At 43.2% G+C, this 17,914-nt stretch overlaps 1 protein-coding gene across 7 annotated transcripts in view; it reads right to left on the bottom strand.

Moving 5' to 3' along the window:
- Positions 1-17,914, bottom strand: part of FTO (FTO alpha-ketoglutarate dependent dioxygenase) — a 266,159-nt gene that overhangs the window by 186,882 nt on the left and 61,363 nt on the right. For 6 of the 7 annotated variants that reach the window (XM_082232940.1, XM_082232945.1, XM_082232939.1 and 3 more), the window contains exons 4-5: positions 13,235-13,314; positions 8,292-8,435 (exon numbers count right to left, since the gene is read on the bottom strand). In XM_082232940.1, the coding sequence (XP_082089066.1) occupies positions 8,292-8,435; positions 13,235-13,314 (224 nt within the window). The remainder of the gene's footprint in view (positions 1-8,291; positions 8,436-13,234; positions 13,315-17,914) is intronic. The other variant, XM_082232944.1, reaches the window with a different exon arrangement.

Raw genomic sequence — 17,914 nt, 5'->3', positions numbered from 1 at the left:
TTTGTACTTTCAATTACAGTTTAAGTTTAAATCCCTTATTTTCCATTTACTCTAAAAATATAGCATATTATCGTTTTTACCCATTTAAACTTTGATTCTTTCAAAAATATTATCCAATTTCATATATAATCCACTCTCGTTGCTGGGGCTAACCTTCCAAGTCATGCGGCATCTTAAAGTTCATATAACTTATAATACTTTTGCAAATAGTCCTTAAATTTTTTCCAGTCCTCCTCCATTGCTTCTTCTCCCATATCTCGGATCCTGGCAGTCATCTCGGCTAGTTCCATGTAGTTCATCAATTGCGTCTGCCAATCTTCCAGTGTGGGCAAATCTTGAGTCTTCCAATGCTTAGCGATGAGGATTCTTGCTGCTGTGGTAGCATACATGAAAAAAGTTCTATCCTTCTTTAACACCTTCTGGCCGACAATGCCCAGAAGGAAGGCCTCCGGTTTCTTAGGGAAGGTGTACTTAAACACCTTTTTTAACTCGTTATAAATCATTTCCCAGAAGGCCTTCACTCTTGGACAAGTCCACCAAAGGTGAAAGAATGTCCCCTCAGCCTCCTTACATTTCCAACATTTATTATCGGACAAATGGTATATCTTAGCCAGCTTGACCGGGGTCATGTACCACCTGTATACCATTTTCATAATGTTTTCTTTCAGAGCATTACATGCGGTAAACTTCATACCGGTGGTCCATAACCTCTCCCAGTCTTCAGACATGATATTATAACCAATGTCCTGAGCCCATTTTATCATGGCTGATTTAACTGTCTCGTCCTGAGTGTTCCATTTAAGCAGCAAGTTGTACATTCTCGACAATAACTTGGTCTTTGGTTCTAACAACTCTGTCTCAAGTTTCGATTTTTCCACCTGGAATCCTATTTTTTTGTCTAGCTTAAAGACCTCATTAATTTGGGCATAATGTAGCCAATTTTGCACCTTACCTTTTAGTTTTTCAAAGCTCTGCAACCTCCAATTATCTCCAATGTTTTCTATTATTTCCCAATATTTCGGCCAGCCGGCCTCCATATTAGGTTTTTTCCGAGCCTTGGCCTCTATTGGTGATACCCACCTCGGAGTTTTGCTTTCCAATAAGTCTTTGTATTTTTTCCAGACCATAAATATTGCTTTTCTGACAATATGGTTTTTAAACTCTCTGCCTGCCACTTCCAGCTCTCACACACAACAACTCTGGCGACTGTTCTTCTACCTTCTATTATTATTATCCTTCGCGACTTAGTCTGTTTGGGTTTCAGAGACTGGAATACGGAAAAACTTGGTTGCAGGCTTGAAGGTTTTCCACAGGCATCTGGTCAGTCACTATGAGACTTGGTTGCTGGACTAGATGGGCCACAGGCATAATTCAGCAGGCTCTCCTTGTGTTCTTACAATCTGATTCAGTATAGCACAACTTTATGTTCCTGGAGTCAATCTGTACAATCAGACCTATGTGACATGTCTGTAGCTGCACTTTACTATGGCAGACTGCATGGAGGAAATCTCAGAAGTGGGTGGGTAGGTGTGTATAACACACACACACACACACACACACCAGAACAAGTAATATGCCAAGAAATAGGTTCCAGTGAGCTTTCTTTGTAGAAATTATTTAATATGGATTAATATTCACGTGAGATCACCCACCTGCAATCTGAAATGGTACAGCCCATTGACAGTTTTATCACATGAACCATCCTATCTTATAGCTTGCACTGTAAGAACGTCAAAATGTTGCTACGGTAGATCAGACCGAAAAGCTATCTACGTATGTGCAGGGGTTCAACCCAGCAACAGGTTCATCAGACAAGTGTGCTGATCATGTAGTTCGGCTTGTCATCTCCTACCTAGCCTACTTTCATGCAGTCAGTGATGTGCTGCAAAAGTAACTAAATCTAAACCGTGTGTCCTTTAATGGAGTCTCCCCACCCTTTCCTTTGTACGCTCCCTTCCAGTGGACTCCACCAACATTTGATGGTGCCTTTCAAAATGACATGAAGGAAAGACAGAAAAACCTTTCAGTATCTTGTGTTGCCACTACCGTAGTTAAGGAGCAACAATGCAACTTCAGAGAGCTCATGGGTTAATCTTCAAGCATAGTTCTTTTTTTCCTCCTTTTTCTTTTGTGATACCCAGATCCCACTCTCTTTTCTTCCCTCTCTCTTCCTCTTTTTTAAAAAATTCAGTTCTGGTCAATTGGAACTGTGTATTTATCTTTGTTATGGTAGTTTGTGTTTTATACACAGGCTTGAATCCCCTTTCAATCTTCACCTGAGACCACAAAGAATTTTGTTCTGTTTACCCTGACTGAAGCTATGATGGGCCAAACAAAGAGAAACCTGTGGATGGAGCAACATTGAACCCCCTCCCCCTCAAAGTCCAATGATTAAGTTCTCACCTGATAATATTCTCTTCTTTGCTGCTGCTTCCTCCCCCCCCCCCCCAATCCTTCACTGCTTCCTCCTCCCCCAGGCTAAACAGATCAGATACAAAAGTCTGAAAGTGATTTTAGTTGACAGTCGCTAAACGCCCGTTTGATGTGTGTAACTGCTTTCAATAGAAGCTGTTTAAACAAAAAAGGCTATAGATAAAATAAAATAAAAATTAAAGACAACCCTGTTGGTAAAACATATTGGTAGGATTAGTGGACACCGGTTAACAGAGGTACACCTTAGATGTTTTGAAAGAAAGGTTACACAAATAGTTTAACTTCTCTTAGTATACAGGCTTAATAACACATGTCCTTACCTAACAGGAGTTCAGCTAAAGTTGAGTCATCCTTCCAGTATAAGCCATATATATGGGCCTATAGTGGGACTATAAAGAGGGATACTAGATAGAGATAGATGATAGATAGATAGATAGATAGATAGATAGATAGATGATAGATAGATAGATAGATAGATAGATAGATAGATAGATAGATAGATGATAGATAGATGATAGATAGATAGATGATAGATGATAGATAGATAGATGATAGATAGATAGCTAGATAGCTAGATAGCTAGATAGATAGATAGATAGATAGATGATAGATGATAGATAGATAGCTAGATAGATAGCTAGATAGCTAGATAGCTAGATAGATGATAGATGATCGATAGATAGATAATAGATAGATGATAGATAGATAGATAGATGATAGATAGATAGATAGATGATAGATAGATCGATCTGCAGTACCATTCTAGTAATTGGGCAAAGGACTCAATCACCTGATCCCAACAGGTCCTATTAAGTTCCAGCTGCAAAGCTCTGAGCAACTTGTATTGCTAGAGAAGGTCTTGCCTGGCTAAGCTCATCTTCCTTGCCCCTGTACTGTTACAATTTGGAATTTCACCTCCTGACTGACTGTCCATGGCAGACCCATAAGTGGGTGAATTGCCACAGCAAGAGTTGAAATGCAGGGCTTCCAATGTAGGGTGGAAGCGGGAAGAGGGAGAGAAGAGGACGGAAGCACAGCAAAGTGAAGGCAGCTTGCAGGACTTCCCTGCCAATGCTTGATGTAGAATATTCACATATTTGCACCCGGATTCTGAACAAAGCTAAGTTGTTGGGGTTTTGTTTTTTTTAAAAAAAATTGTTTGTTTGTGCCAGTGTTGTTCTTTCAACAGGAAATCATTCATACCAAAGCCAAATCAGGCCGCAGCAGTAAGCTGAATGGCACCACCCCAGAGTGCATTGTAAAAGCAGAACAACATAATGCTGCACACTTTTTTGTCTTGATCTCCCTCTGTTTGCAGCACTGATTTACCCCCAGCGTCACATCCAACTCTTCTCCGCTCGCCCTTTAAGCTATTATTAAAGGCACACTTTGAGAGTTACAGTCAATAAGGCACAGGGAAAAGGCCAGCGGACGCTGGCTGACATTTGGTGAGCCAGATGGGGGGTCCTCCGTTAATTATTTAAAAGCACTTGGCTTATGAAATGCCACCTAGGCAGGTGATCTATATTTCCTCTCTTCAACGCCAGCTGGCCACCGACTGCGCTGCCATTTCGGTGTAATGCGCGAAACACACACGTTAACCTTACCTTCGCTGTGTACATCGACACTCTTCTAAGCGGTGACCTAACAGTCTGCCAACACAACACCTTTGCAGTGGGCGTTAAGCTCAGGTAAGCCATAGGGACATAGGAAGCTGCCTTATACTGACTCAGACCATTGAGTCCATCTAGCTCTGTCTGCTTTACACTGACTGGCAGTGACTCTCCAGTGTTTTCCAAGACAGGGCTTTCTCCCAATCCTACCTGGAGATGCCAGGGTTGGAACCAGAGGCCTTCTGTATGCAAAGCAATATGCTCTGCCACTGAGCCACGGACCTCGCCCTAACAAACAGCCTTCACCTAGAAGCAATGCAAACTCCCTTTGTAGTAAGGAGTGTCCAATGCACTCTACAGCACTGACACTTGGTGCTGTTGGGAGAGGGAGAGGGGGAGAGAGAGATGACCATCACTATGATACTAGGAACTGAGTTCTACTCCCTAGCCAGCAAGCCCAGCTACCTTGAATCCAGCATTTTGGAATCACATTGTTCCAAAACCTAAAGGGCACAGGCTTGTATCCAATGTTAGTTCTACACAGCGTAGAACCACCAAAATGAATTGGTATGACTAAGGTAGGTCCATGGATTCCAATGGGCAGAACCTAACTGGATACAACCTATTTTTTGCATTGAGCAGGGGTAACTGATGACTGCCCGGGCTGGATTGGGATCATGGGAGCTGGCACTTTGGAGGCCGCCATGTTGACTTACTAACTTCATGGGCAATATTGTGGGAGGTAAATTGAGGGAAGGAGCTGCATGCAGAAAAGATATAATTGTAATTTACAATAGTGAGATAGGAGTTCTGCTTGAATACTTTACCATGGTGCTTTTGCATTCCTGCAGACCTGCCCAACTGCTTGCAAACTTATTTTATTTTCCCTGTTTAATGCTATTTACTCATGAGTGATACCCACCCCCCATCTCTGTGCACCATTCTAGACACATCCCAGGAGCTGAATAAATCTCAAGCGCTGGCCAGATCAACAGCTCAGCATTCATTCCGCAGTGCCAGATCGTATATTTCAGGGTAAATTACTAGTGACCAAACAATCACCTGATTGCTTGAAGGGGTAATTTGATTCGTTCTGTAACAACTGTGTGTGCTGTTGCCTTTTTTATTATTGTAAAGATGGCTGTACCTCAGTAGAGTTGCCCCAAGTAGTTACTCCAATAAGCTTATCACACTCTTTGCCGACCTACGTAACACTAGCCAAGTGTTTCAGGCACAGTCTGTTAATTTTAAAACAGGAGAGCGAGACACATTTGTTAATCTGTGATGTTTTTATGATGCTCTCAATCTAGTGGTTCTGTGCCCTGTGCAGTCCAGTCAAGCTCCAATTAGGGTGCATTATTGGGTTCAAGTCAAAGGCCTGACAAGTATCAGGATCACAAGTGGAGCCAGATGAAATCCACAGATGGACGGGGACAATCTTTCAGGCTGTCAAGGGAAAAGATATGGAGTGGGGTCATTGCCATTCTGGACACAGCAATATAAAACTGAGAAGGGTAGGAATAGGGTTTTTTTTTTTATTGGTCCAATTTCTACTGCTTAGAGGGCTCTCATGGTTCAGAAAACCTTCCCCCCTTCACACACGGACAGCCCTTGCCTTGCAACCTGGCAGCAATAAGCCAGAATCTTGCAGAGAAAAGTATTTATGCAGCAAGCCCACCGTGGAAGAGTCCCCGCTGCAGTTCATGGACATTTTTCACCATCTCCATACAGATCAGGACTAGGGAACCTATAGCTCCCCAAATATTGTAGGAATCGAAGTCCTATTCTGAGCCAGCAAGGCCAATGGCCAGGGATGATCGGAATTGTACTCCAACATCTGATGGAGGGGAACAAGTTCCTCACTCCTGACAGAGATCAAACTTAGGGGAAACCTGTTCTGCTTTGAACCAGAAAGTACAAATTTGACAGCGCTGCTTGGCTGCCCTTTGTGTCACTCACAAAGCTGATTTCCCTCTTCTACGGAGCCCAGCTGTCTACTGCACTTCTTGGCTGGCCTTTGCATCAGCCACTAAGCCCTCTCCCCTCCTTCTCAGAGCAGTTTTTGCACCATAAAGCCCCCCCCCCCAGAGTGTCTGGTCATAAGAGCGTAAGAAGAGCCTTCTGGATCAGGTAATGGTCCATTTAGTCCAGCATCCTGCTTTCCCAGTGGCCAACCAGATGCCTGTTGCAAGTCATCAAGCAATACTCCTATTGCAATTTCCTTTGTTCTCGCCAGAAAAGGATTCCTGCACTGAAGAAAGTTCTGGGGGACGGCTGAGCTATCTCTAGGACTTCATATGTAAAGCTGAGATTTTCTTCCAACATATGCCTCACAGATTAAGAACATACCAGTTGTATTAGGCCATGAACCTACCAAGCATTACTCTATAATTAGTATACAAAAGGCATGTGGTCCTTTTTCTCTTTCCTTTTTCTTTCTTTCCCCCCTCCTCCTTTTTTTTGTTAAGGGAGAATCAAAGACCTGCATTAGCACCGCAGATGTCTAGGCTTCCCGTTTACAGTGGGATTCGACAAAGAAATGTGTCTCCGCAGCAATGTAAACCACAGATAAGTTGCCCACATGTGTGGCAGAGAGGAGAGACTTGTCGGGAGGAAGAGAGGGAGGGGGGAGCCTGCTGTTGTGTGGAATTAACCCACTTTCTGACTGGAAAGCTAATCTTGGGGGAAAGGGCTGGGAGGGTGGGATCAAAAGCTCATGAACGGGCAATTCCAAACTCTCTTGCTTTATCATGGTGTGTAGAAATTGAGATCTTCTGTTGGGGTGAGGATAGGGTAAAGGAGTTCAGCGTATAGGGAAGTACTAATGCCTGCCAGCCAGTGTCTGAGAGGACCAGAAGTTGAGTATGGAGGGCAAAGCTGAAGGGGCCAGAGCCAAAGGGACTTATGGGAACAGCCCAGAGCCTTTAATAAAGCCCAATGGCCAGGCTAGTTGGGAGATGCCAATACACTGCTTAGAAATGCTTACCGCCAGGAATATGCTCCAAGCTACAACTCTAGCATCTCACCACAATACCCAAAGTTTCCACTTCTAGTCCTGCAACCTACCAGTCAGCACCTGCATGTTCTGGCTTACTGGATGGTAGGCAGTCTCCATCAGGCAATTCCAGGAAAGCATCAAAATCAGGATGTTTGGTGTGTATTCCTGGTGTGCCACAACATCTGGCGCATAAGCTGCCTCCAGGTTGGTGGCTCACTGTGTTTGTGGGTCCAACACAAAGGGATTCATCAGGGGTGGGGAGAAAATAGATTCTGCTATTCCAGTAAACACTGGCCAAGTACTTGCTGGTTGTTGGGATTCTTGCAAAGAACACTGGAGTGGGCAGAACTTGGTCAGGTCCATCAGGGCATCCCTTCTCTTTGTAAACAAGAGAGAATACTCAGGATTTCAAAACACAGCTCAGGTTATGTCATAACTGCCAAGAGATCCTGAATGTGCATTCTTGCTTGCAAATAGTAAGGATTGTGTCATACTGAATCAGTTAGTCACCCCCATTAACTTCAATGGTTCTACTCTGAGTAGAACTAGTATAGTATCTCACCCTAATACAGCAATTTCAGTTTTCAAAAAGTAGATTGCACAAGTCATAATATATTTGAACCTTATCCTCATTACAAATTGAACTGAAGTTCCCTTGTACACACCATGGGTTCTGTATTCAATGTTAGTCCTATGCAGAGTAGACCCATTGCAAATAAAGGACAAGACTATCTTAGGTCTATTACTTCCAAAAGGAATCCAAGCTGAGCGGGATACAACCCAATGGAATCCACCCAAATCTTATAGTCAAGTGTTATGCACCACACCATGTGAAGCTACCTTATTCAGAGTCTTCTAAACCAGTGGTGCAAAACCTATGGCCCTGAAGCCACTGTTGGACACCAGCACAAAACAGCTCCAGCAAGCATGATGGAATCTGAAGTCTGGTAATATCTGGAGGGTCACAGGTATCTGGCCCTTTCTCAAGACTACATAGTAAGCTTCTATATACCTGTTCAGGTCACTTGTCCATTTAACCCAGTGCTGTCTACTTTGAAATGGTGTAGCTTTCTAATCGTTCAGACCCAAGGTCTGTCTTTCCTTCCACCTGATACCTGATCCTTTTAACCGGAAACACCAGGACTGAACTGGGAACTTTGGCAAGCAAAGCAAGTGCTCTGCCTATATGAAATGCAAATTTCATACGCCCTGTGCAGCTTTTCTTTCAATGTAAACCTTCTTCTCACCTCATTATGGGTTTCTTCCACTTGCTTTATGTCATCGACATCCAGAGATTTCAAAGTCGGACAGCTCAAATGAGTATTGGTGCACAAGTTCTGAAGTGCAGCATTGCACTGGTCCAAAATATAAGGCAGGGTCCCTTGAGAGCACTGTTAGAATTCATAAATGCAGAAAGAAAATTTAGCCCCAAATGAAATCAAACAAGCAAAAAAGAGATTCCAAACCCAACTCCAGTCACTTAAGAGACTGGCACTATATTAAACTATAGGTATGCACCATTAGCATCAGTAGCTGCACTGATTTCAATTGCTGTTGTTATTATTACTACTACTATTTTGTAAGTCACTTGTTACCCAAAGGTATCGAAGTGACTTATTTAAAGCATAAATATAAATACATTATACCATAAAGATATCAAAACAACTGTACAGTCACAGGAAGCTTTGGCAGCACACTAGTAACAAAACATTAGCTTAGTCGGTCAGAAAGCCCTTGAAAAAACAATGGTCTTTGCCTAGTGTCAAAAAGCTGTCAACAAAGGCACCACGTGGATATATTGCACAGATCAGGAGCCACAAATGAAAAGGCCCTACTATTGTCTTCACACTCCAAGCCTCAACTGTGAGGGAGGACCTGGAGAAGGGCTAAAGGTCCAGGTAGTAATAGTACTAGCACTAGTAGTACCTGATAATAATAATAATAATAATAATAATAATAATAATAATAATAATGTTTAAGAAGTCCCCAATGGCTCTATGGCCCACTAACATCAGAATATGAGCTAAATAAAATGAGTATAATGTGATGCATTTAGCACTGGGATCTACCACTTCAGGCTAACATACCCCCTGCAGACACAAAGCTGTCAGGGTAGACCTTCCTTACTGGCCTGCAGGTTTTGTTCATATTCCCCACCCCCCACCCCCCACACTGCATTTTGATCCCCTGCCTGCACTAGGTAACAGTATAGCCCAGCAACAACAAAAATGCTGCAACTGAAATTCAAGGTAAATAATCCATGCTGCTAGCCCAGTTCTAAGAACTGTTGCAACAACAAAGAAAAGCTTAAGATCAAAAACACGTAGCAACATCGTTGGCAGCTTGAAACATGAGAGAGAACCAATGTTGCCACAACACTGTGCTGGCATCGGAGACAGATATGCTTGCACAGGTAATTACGGGTAGAGAGTTGGATTGCCTCAGTGTTTATGACTTAAAGTGGGCAGCTCCTTTAACAATGATCTAAAACCCTCTCTCTCTATTTCTCGCTCTCTTTCTCTCGCTTTTTTTTTTTTTTAATGTTTTCATTTATTTTCTCCAAGGAGCTCAAGGTGGCGCATGTGGTTTCCCACCTTCTCATTTAATCCCCACAACCACCCTGTGAGGTGGGTTAGGCTGAGAGGTTAGGCAAGGTCGCCCAGTGATCAGGGGTTTGAACCCTGGTCTACCAGATCCTAGTCAGACACTCTAACTACTACACCAGACCTCACCTGGAGTACTGTGTCCAGTTCTGGGCACCACAATTCAAGAAGGACACTGGCAAACTGGAACGTGTCCAGAGGAGGGCAACCAAAATGGTCAAAGGCCTGGAAACGATGCCTTATGAGGAACGGCTAAGGGAGCTGGGCATGTTTAGCCTGGAGAAGTTAAGGGGTGATATGATAGCCATGTTCAAATATATAAAAGGATGTCACATAGAGGAGGGAGAAAGGTTGTTTTCTGCTGCTCCAGAGAAGCTGACACAGAGCAATGGATCCAAACTACAAGAAAGAAGATTCCACCTAAACATTAGGAAGAACTTCCTGACAGTAAGAGCTGTTCAACAGTGGAATTTGCTGCCAAGGAGTGTGGTGGAGTCTCCTTCTTTGGAGGTCTTTAAGCAGAGGCTTGACAACCATATGTCAGGAGTGCTCTGATGGTGTTTCCTGCTCGTAAGGGCTTGGACTCGATGGCCCTTGTGGTCTATTCCAACTCTATGATTCTATGATTCTATTCTATGACCACTCAGACTGATGCATGCAAAGGACTCTGAAGCCTCCTTACAATCACGAACGTAACAGCATAAGAAGAGCCTGCTGGATCAGGCGAATGGCCAGCCAGATGGCTGTGGGAAACCAGCGAGCAGAACATGAGCGCAAGAGCACACTCCCCTTATGCAGTCTCCAGCAACTGGTATTCAGAAGCATTACTGCTTCCAATTGCGGAGGCAGAGCATAATCCTAATAGCTAAGGACACTCGCCTGCAAGGAAGCTCTTTAGCTCATTCTGCCAAGTGTGCTTAGAAACACCTTTCAGGCAAGACTTTTCTCTAAAAACCTGGAAAAAGGCTACAGGTCTCCAACCTGTTGCCCTCCAAATGTTCTGGACTACAATTCCAATCATCCTTCACCATAGGCCATGGTGGCTGGGGGAATGATGGAAGTTGGAAGACCCAAACACCTGGGAAAGGGGATTGGGAAACCCAATTTGGGAAGAGTGGGGTAGGTAATACTGAGCTCAGTAAAAATAAAACTAGCTTTATCTCTCACTCTGTCTCTCTCTCTCTCTCAGAATAGGGCCCTATCTGCACTATATATTTAAAGTGGTATTATACCACTTTAAGCAATCATGGCTCCCCCCCCCCCCCCAGAATCCTGGGAACTGTAGTTTGTTAAGGGTGCTGAGGGCTGTTAGGAGACTCCCTATTCTCCTCACCAAGCTACCATTCGTAGTGGATGAACAATCAATCTCTCTTCCCAGGGACCTCTAGGACTCCATACAGTGCAAAGGAGGCCTAAACCTACAACCCAGGGTTGGCTCAAACACTACGATGAGCTTCTTGGAGTAGCAGTGGGGCTACAAATGAAACTAATTGAAACATGGAATAAAGTAATCGATGGAAGATGGATCTATCAATGGTTTTGAGCTACAAGGGACTTACAAGGAGCTTACAAACACTGGGTAGGTAAGGGGCCAGGGCAGTCTCATAAGATTGTGTGGGAGGGTTGCTGTCTTCATGCACTGCTTGTGGTCTGGAGGCATCTGGGTGGCCATTGTGGGGGAAACAGGATGCTAGGTTGGCTCGAACTTTGTTCTGATCCAGCAGGGTTCTTCCCATGTTCTTTAATTAATATGCAAACTGGGGTGGGGACCTCAGGTACAAACATGCCTACGAAACCCGACTTTGAGGCGGTAGGGGGCTCCTTGCTTAATTCAGGGCCCAGAGGGCACCACCCGTATGCGGGAAACAAGCAGATGAAAAAAGCCACACTGCAGATGAAGAGAATACACATGTATGCATTGGAACATCATCTGCCCCCATTCACAGGAAAACACTATTCTGGACTGAAAGAACAAACAAAACATGAAATAGACTTTTCTCTGTGGGGAGGGGGGTGTTCTCACACAACGATGCGTCTACATCAGGATCTTTTTCAGTTAAATATTTATAAGTGCAGCTAAATCCCCAAGAACAGCCCTGAGAAAGGACCCCTTGGTGCTATGATTCTTTGTATTGAAAATTTCCATACTATATAATGTGAGGTTACAGAGGTTTATGAAAACAAAGCAGGGGCTTCTAAAGAGGAAGCTTCTTCTCCTTTTCTTTGTGTGTGTGTGGAAGTAAATGTGCATTTTAATATCAGAATAACAGAGTGTGGGGAGCAGGGTCAGGGAGTTCATTCTTTACTGCAAAGGACAAATAACAAGCCTTTTAAGTGATGTTTAGAACCCTAGACTAATATGGATATATTACTATGATAATAATACATAATACTATTACACTAATATGTGTATATTAGATTGCTTATTTTAAGAGTCTTAGCTTGCACGGTTTCTGTAATTATGTTTTATGATGGCAGTACACAAGTCTGTGGGCTGAGTTCAACAAAATAAATGTGAGAGTGGAATGACTTCTGCTTGCGTGACCAGACTTTTGCCCCGCTTGCCCTGCACTTTCCCTGAATTTGCTCTGGAGGGGTGGGGGTGGGGAGCTACCAGAATGGATTTAAGGGGCATGTGGGGGAGATGAAAGGGGGAAGGTCTCATTGCAGAAGTCATTCTGCTTACTCAGAGCATTACTTTGAATACAATCCTGTATCCTACTTTTTCTGTACTGCTTCATCAGGGTGGGCAGAATAAGTCCCACCACAGTCTCAATGTGCTAATAGCCCTGCACAGGTAAGAGGGTGTTCATGCACGTTTCACTGAAAATCAACCAACCAACCCAAGTTAACAACAAGAGTGTTCATCTGAGGAACAATCATATCAATGAATTGTAGATTTTTCTCTGTTTTGCTTTATGCTGGTTTTAATGTATGTGTGATTTATTTATTGTTGTAAGTAACTTTTGATTTTTTTAAAAAGCAACTACTAAGTTTAGTAGATATAATTTATTTATTTCAATATGTAATGGCAATGAAAACAAATTCACAGTAAACTCAGAGACGCATGGTTAGAACTAGTAGCCACTTCCACCCATTGCCACCCAGCTAATCCCTCTTACTCCCCACCCCTCTCCCCTCTCCCAATTGGCAAAATTCCCACCCCCTACCCAACTGCTCCCTTGAAATCCCCTTTCCCACTTATCATAACAAGGCAATCTCATCCCCCTTTCTTGCCAAACACAAACCTCAAGCATGGTTCATTGTGAAAGACACCACTTTCTCGCTGCTATTTTTGTTGGAACATAAATGGCCATTGGGGTCCTACAAGACTTCAGAATAGAATGAAATGGTTTTTTAAAAAACCACTCCACCTGCACCACAACATTGCACCAATCCTGAATGCCCCCCTTGGCCTACAATTGTGACTTAAAAGTGTTGTTTTTTTTAAAAAAAAATGTATGCAATGCAAGCTACCCATTTAAAGTAGAATGTAGCTGGGCCCTCAGAGAAGAGCATCCAAGATCAGAGAAGGAAACCATTATTGTTCCAGGAAAAAACAAACCCCCAAATTCTCTGTTACTCACCTCTGCCACCCTATGAGTAGAACTGAATCTAGGCGGCAAGCCAGCCAGGACACAATGCTGGTGGGTCATGTTGAGATCATCTGTGAACGGAAAATAAGAGTTAGAGTCAACTGTGGAGATGGGTGCATGATATAGCTGCGGCAGAGGAAAGCAAGGTAATGTAGGATCAATGCAGATGTTGCTGGACTACAACTGACTGTGCTATCTGGGGCTGACTGGAGTTGGGAGTCCAAAAGATTTGGAGGCCACCAGGTTGGCCGTATGCCCATCTTGAGGGTCTAGAGATGCATATCTTCCCTTCACTCACTGAACATGTTCCCCACATGCTTTTATGATACCTAAATCAAGCCTTCGTGTTCAGAGGTAGTGTAACTCTCTGAGTACCAGTTATCTGGAAGTTGGACAAGCATGAGAGGGCTACTGCCTTTATGCCCTGCAGCTTCTCAAAGACATTTGGGCATCGACTGATGACGCAGGATGCTGGTCTAGAGGGAGCCTTGCTCTCATTTAGCAGAACTTCCTCTTGTTTGGTTTTAGTGCAGGAAAAAAGCAAACAGCCACTGTAAAGAGTAGACCCATCTGTAGTGTACATTTAAAGCAGTATCACAACACCTTAAACAGACGTGGCTTCCCAAAGAATCCTGTGAACTGCAGCTTGTTAAGGGTGCAGAGAGTTGTTAAAGGACCTGCTATTGCCCTCACAATTCTCAGAGGTACAATTCTCAGAGTGGTTCAGCAGTCAGTCCCAAGGAACTCGGGAAGCTGTAGCTCTGTAAAAGGAATAGGGAAGTCTCCTAACACCTTACAGCACTCTTAAGCTACAGTTCCAGGGATTTTTGTGTGGGAAGCTAAGAGTTTACAGTGGTATAATACTGTTTTAAGTGTATTGTGAAGATGGGGCCTATGGCTCAGTCCTAATAAAGAATCATTTTGTAACCACCAGAAAAAGTATGCATAATGCATTTTTTTTTGGGGGGGAGAGGTGGGGCTGGAGAACCTTACATAATTAATTAGCAGACAACTGAACAAGATGTAGCAGATTTACCAAACTCATATGATCAAAGTTTAGCAACAACAAATAACTTTCAGGAGTTCATGGCCTTAGCAAATAGAGATACACAAAGTATGTAGATCAAATGCAGGGGTCAAGTTTCAGAGGCAAATTAACTGGATTGAAATATGAATGAGGCTCACAGTGCATATGGAAGGGTTTTGCTTTTTCATTTTTTCCATTTAATGCTGCAAATCTCTAACCACAGCCCATTCAGCCAAGTCTATGCTCCCAACTTCTAGTTAATGAAAATAATTTTTTTGATGCTCCTTGAAATATATAATTTGCTCGGTCCCCTTCCCCCACGAACTCCTCTCTCCCTTCCCCCGCCAGAAAAAGAGGCCACTGAATACATCCTCATGTCGTGTTTAAACCCCATAACCTTCAAGCAACATTTGATCTATAGGAAACAGCTGTGGAGAAGCAAGTCTTCCCTCTTTGAACAAGCCCGAAGTATATTTTGCTCCAGTGTGTTTTGAAGTCACGGTAGGCAAAAATTAGTGACAATTGTAAATCTGCTTGAAAAATCTGGTCATGTCTACCTCTTAAAGATTAGGGGTGGGGGAGACTGCAAAGACCATGACAACCTCAGTTAAGCATGCTGTGGGGCACAGCAGATGGGGCCGCCCCAGTTGCCTGCCACGTGCTATGGATTTACTGCATGCCCTCCCCCCATAACGTTTTGTATCAGACACCCCTTTGATGGAGTCCTGGAGGCGGCAAAGTTCAGCCCAAACTCCCTCTACAAGTGTGTGTGTGTATTGAGCTAAACTGTTTCTCTTTCACATAGGACATGAAGATCAGATTTCACTTATCGTAAAAAGCTTCTGTCTGGGAAAGGAGAACACCGTTTCCAGATAACCCATCAAAGTCTATTTTTGATATTAAGAGGGAAAGGTGATGATCAATTTTCAACGCAAACTGCACAGTTCAAGGTATGGCTTAATATTCACCTGAAAAGAGAGGTGGTGGGGGGAATGGAGACAAGAGCTTAAGAAGCAGGTGTTGAACTAACCTTTAAAATTTCAACTTTAACACCTTCCCCCTCAAAGCACAACAAAGAGTCTTATTATATTCTCCAGCACCAGAGCTGAGAAAGACCTCAGGAATTCTTTTGGAGGGGGAGAAAAAGAGCAATAAAATACTAAAAATGCACTCACTCTTTCCAGTTCTTTGAAAGAAGTGGGGGTTTCTGCTTCCCCATTTAGCTTGTCTTAATACATCATTTATGGCATCTACGATGCAGAAATATTTGAGGAAATAATACTGCTTCCAGAATTAGCAGAGGCTCTAGCAGTGAAGTAGGCACATCCTGAGTTCATGAATTAGGCCAATTAGTGCAATTTCTATTGCTGAGGGGTGATGTGGAAACATGCCTTTTGCCTTCCAGTTTTGTTTATGTGGGGAGTACGCTGTGGACGATGGACCCCATTACCTATTTAAAAACTCTGCTTCTTGGGAGGGAATACTTGCTGGAGGTTTCACCATCAGTTTGCCATGTCACAGTCTCCTTGGTCAGATTTTCAAATAATGATTTGTTTACCGGTAAATATCAAAATATCATTGTCAGCACAGGGGCTGCCCTCCCACTAGCTATAGCCAAAGATTTCTGGATGCTTTGTGTGAAGATTGGATGGGTGCAGGGATCATTCACGTATTTTCCAAGTTTCATTAATGATGATATTCCTTTTATGTCTTACACCTATTTTTCGTTTACAGTCTGGAACCAGACTGGTCACAGTCCGCAGTGTAAATATACCAAAAGTTTATTTACGCTGTGGACCATGGTCAATACACAGAACACAGGGAAGCTGCCTTATGCAGAGTCAGATTATTGGTTCATCTAGCTCAGTATTGTCTTCACTGACACGCAGCAACTCTCCAGCATTTCAAACAGGGATTCTTTCCTGGCCCAGCCTGGAGATGCCAAGGATTGAACCTCAGGTGTTTGGCATGCAAAGCAGCACTGACCGTTTCCAAATACAAGAAGAAGAAAACTCTTATTTAATTCTCAGCAGCAGCAACAATGTTAGCTGCCCCTTCATTAATTGCGTTTTTAACCTGCCTTTCTCTCAGAGAACTCAGGGCACCCGATATGTTTCCCTCCCTTCTAGCTTTGCAACAATCCTATGAGGTGGAATCCTATGAGGTGGAGGAAGCTTAAAGAGGTGACTGGTTCAGAGTATTATGGCTAAATGGGGATTTGAAGCTGGGTCTCAGCAGCTGTAGTCTGACACTCTAACTGCTATACCACACTGTGTGTTTTTTGGCCCTCCAGATGCTGTTGGATTACAAACCCCATAATCTCTGACCATTGGCCATGGTGGCTGGGGATAATGTCCAACAATATCTGGAGGGCCACAGGTTCTCCATCACTGCTCTAGGGTGAGCAGTAGTAGGACTTTGAAAGTAGAAGATGGCTAGGTTGTCTGTTCACCCAAAGAATCCTACGGGAGAAAAGCATTTATTTGTTTACTTCCAGTGTATATACAGAAACCATAAAGTACAATGTACAGTGATAACATTGCTGAATCATAAAAAAAAGATTCAAACTCAAGAACTTAAAACTCCTAACTAAATAACAGACTCTAGCCCCACACCAGGATGCCCCAAAAGCCCAGTTGAGTAGGTGCCTCTTAAATTGACAACTCCACTGTGCGGATGACTGACACACCATCGGAGAAAAGGCGTTCCCCAAATGGGGCGCTACCACAGGGATGACCCTATCCTGCATCAACAAGTAACACCAATCAGTGTGGCACCAAGAAGGGTTGAACTGCTGTGAAGCTTTCAAGGGGCAGGTCAAGCTAAAGAGGCTGATCCAGAACACAGATGAGCACTCTCCAGCTCAACTGTATTCTGGATTTCAGCCCCTGTACTTTTACAAAACTGTTTTCATGAGCCAAAGGTAGATGCGTCCTTCAGCCTTACAGGAGGTTAACTTGGGTATACCAGATTGTAAGCTAGGAGAACAGAGGAAGCTCAAGGCCCATATAGGTAGACTGAGCATTCATATATTTTAGGTTTTTTCTAGCAACAATATAGTAGCTACTTTCAGAAGCTTTTGGTTGTTTTTTAAGGTAGAGCAACGTTGAAACCCCCCCCCCCAAAAAAACCCACCTTTGTCAAATATTACAAAAAAGATTGCAAGTGATTTACAAATACAGAAAGGAACTTGTAACCCCCACCCTATAAATATCCAAACCAGTTGGTCCCTATAAAGTACTGGTCAGAATAAGTGATTTATACACTTGGACTGGCAGAGAATTTAATATGTCTCCACATAAACATGATCAGGATGTTGTTACGGTGTTAAAATAAAATAATATTTTTTGAGCTGTTCTTTATATTGTATTTCCAACACTGCATGAGATGTAGTATATAAAGTTAAGTATGTATCAGGGGAAATGAGCCAAGCTCACACCGACTCAAGGTTTGGTTTGGTTTGATGTGACTGGAGAGAATTTAAGAAGCACAGAATTCCACTACACGCATGGGTCTATTCTTGCTAGTACAATCAACATTGAGGCAGGAGAGTGAATTACTGTATTTTTTGCACCATAACACTCACTTTTTTCCTCCTAGAAAGTAAGGGGAAATGTCTGTGCGTGTTATGGAGGGAACGCCTA

This window comes from Podarcis vaucheri (genome assembly GCF_965113315.1).
Source record: "Podarcis vaucheri genome assembly, chromosome: 7".
In the NCBI taxonomy this organism is placed as follows: domain Eukaryota; kingdom Metazoa; phylum Chordata; class Lepidosauria; order Squamata; family Lacertidae; genus Podarcis; species Podarcis vaucheri.
This window is presented reverse-complemented; position numbering and strand designations above follow the sequence as displayed.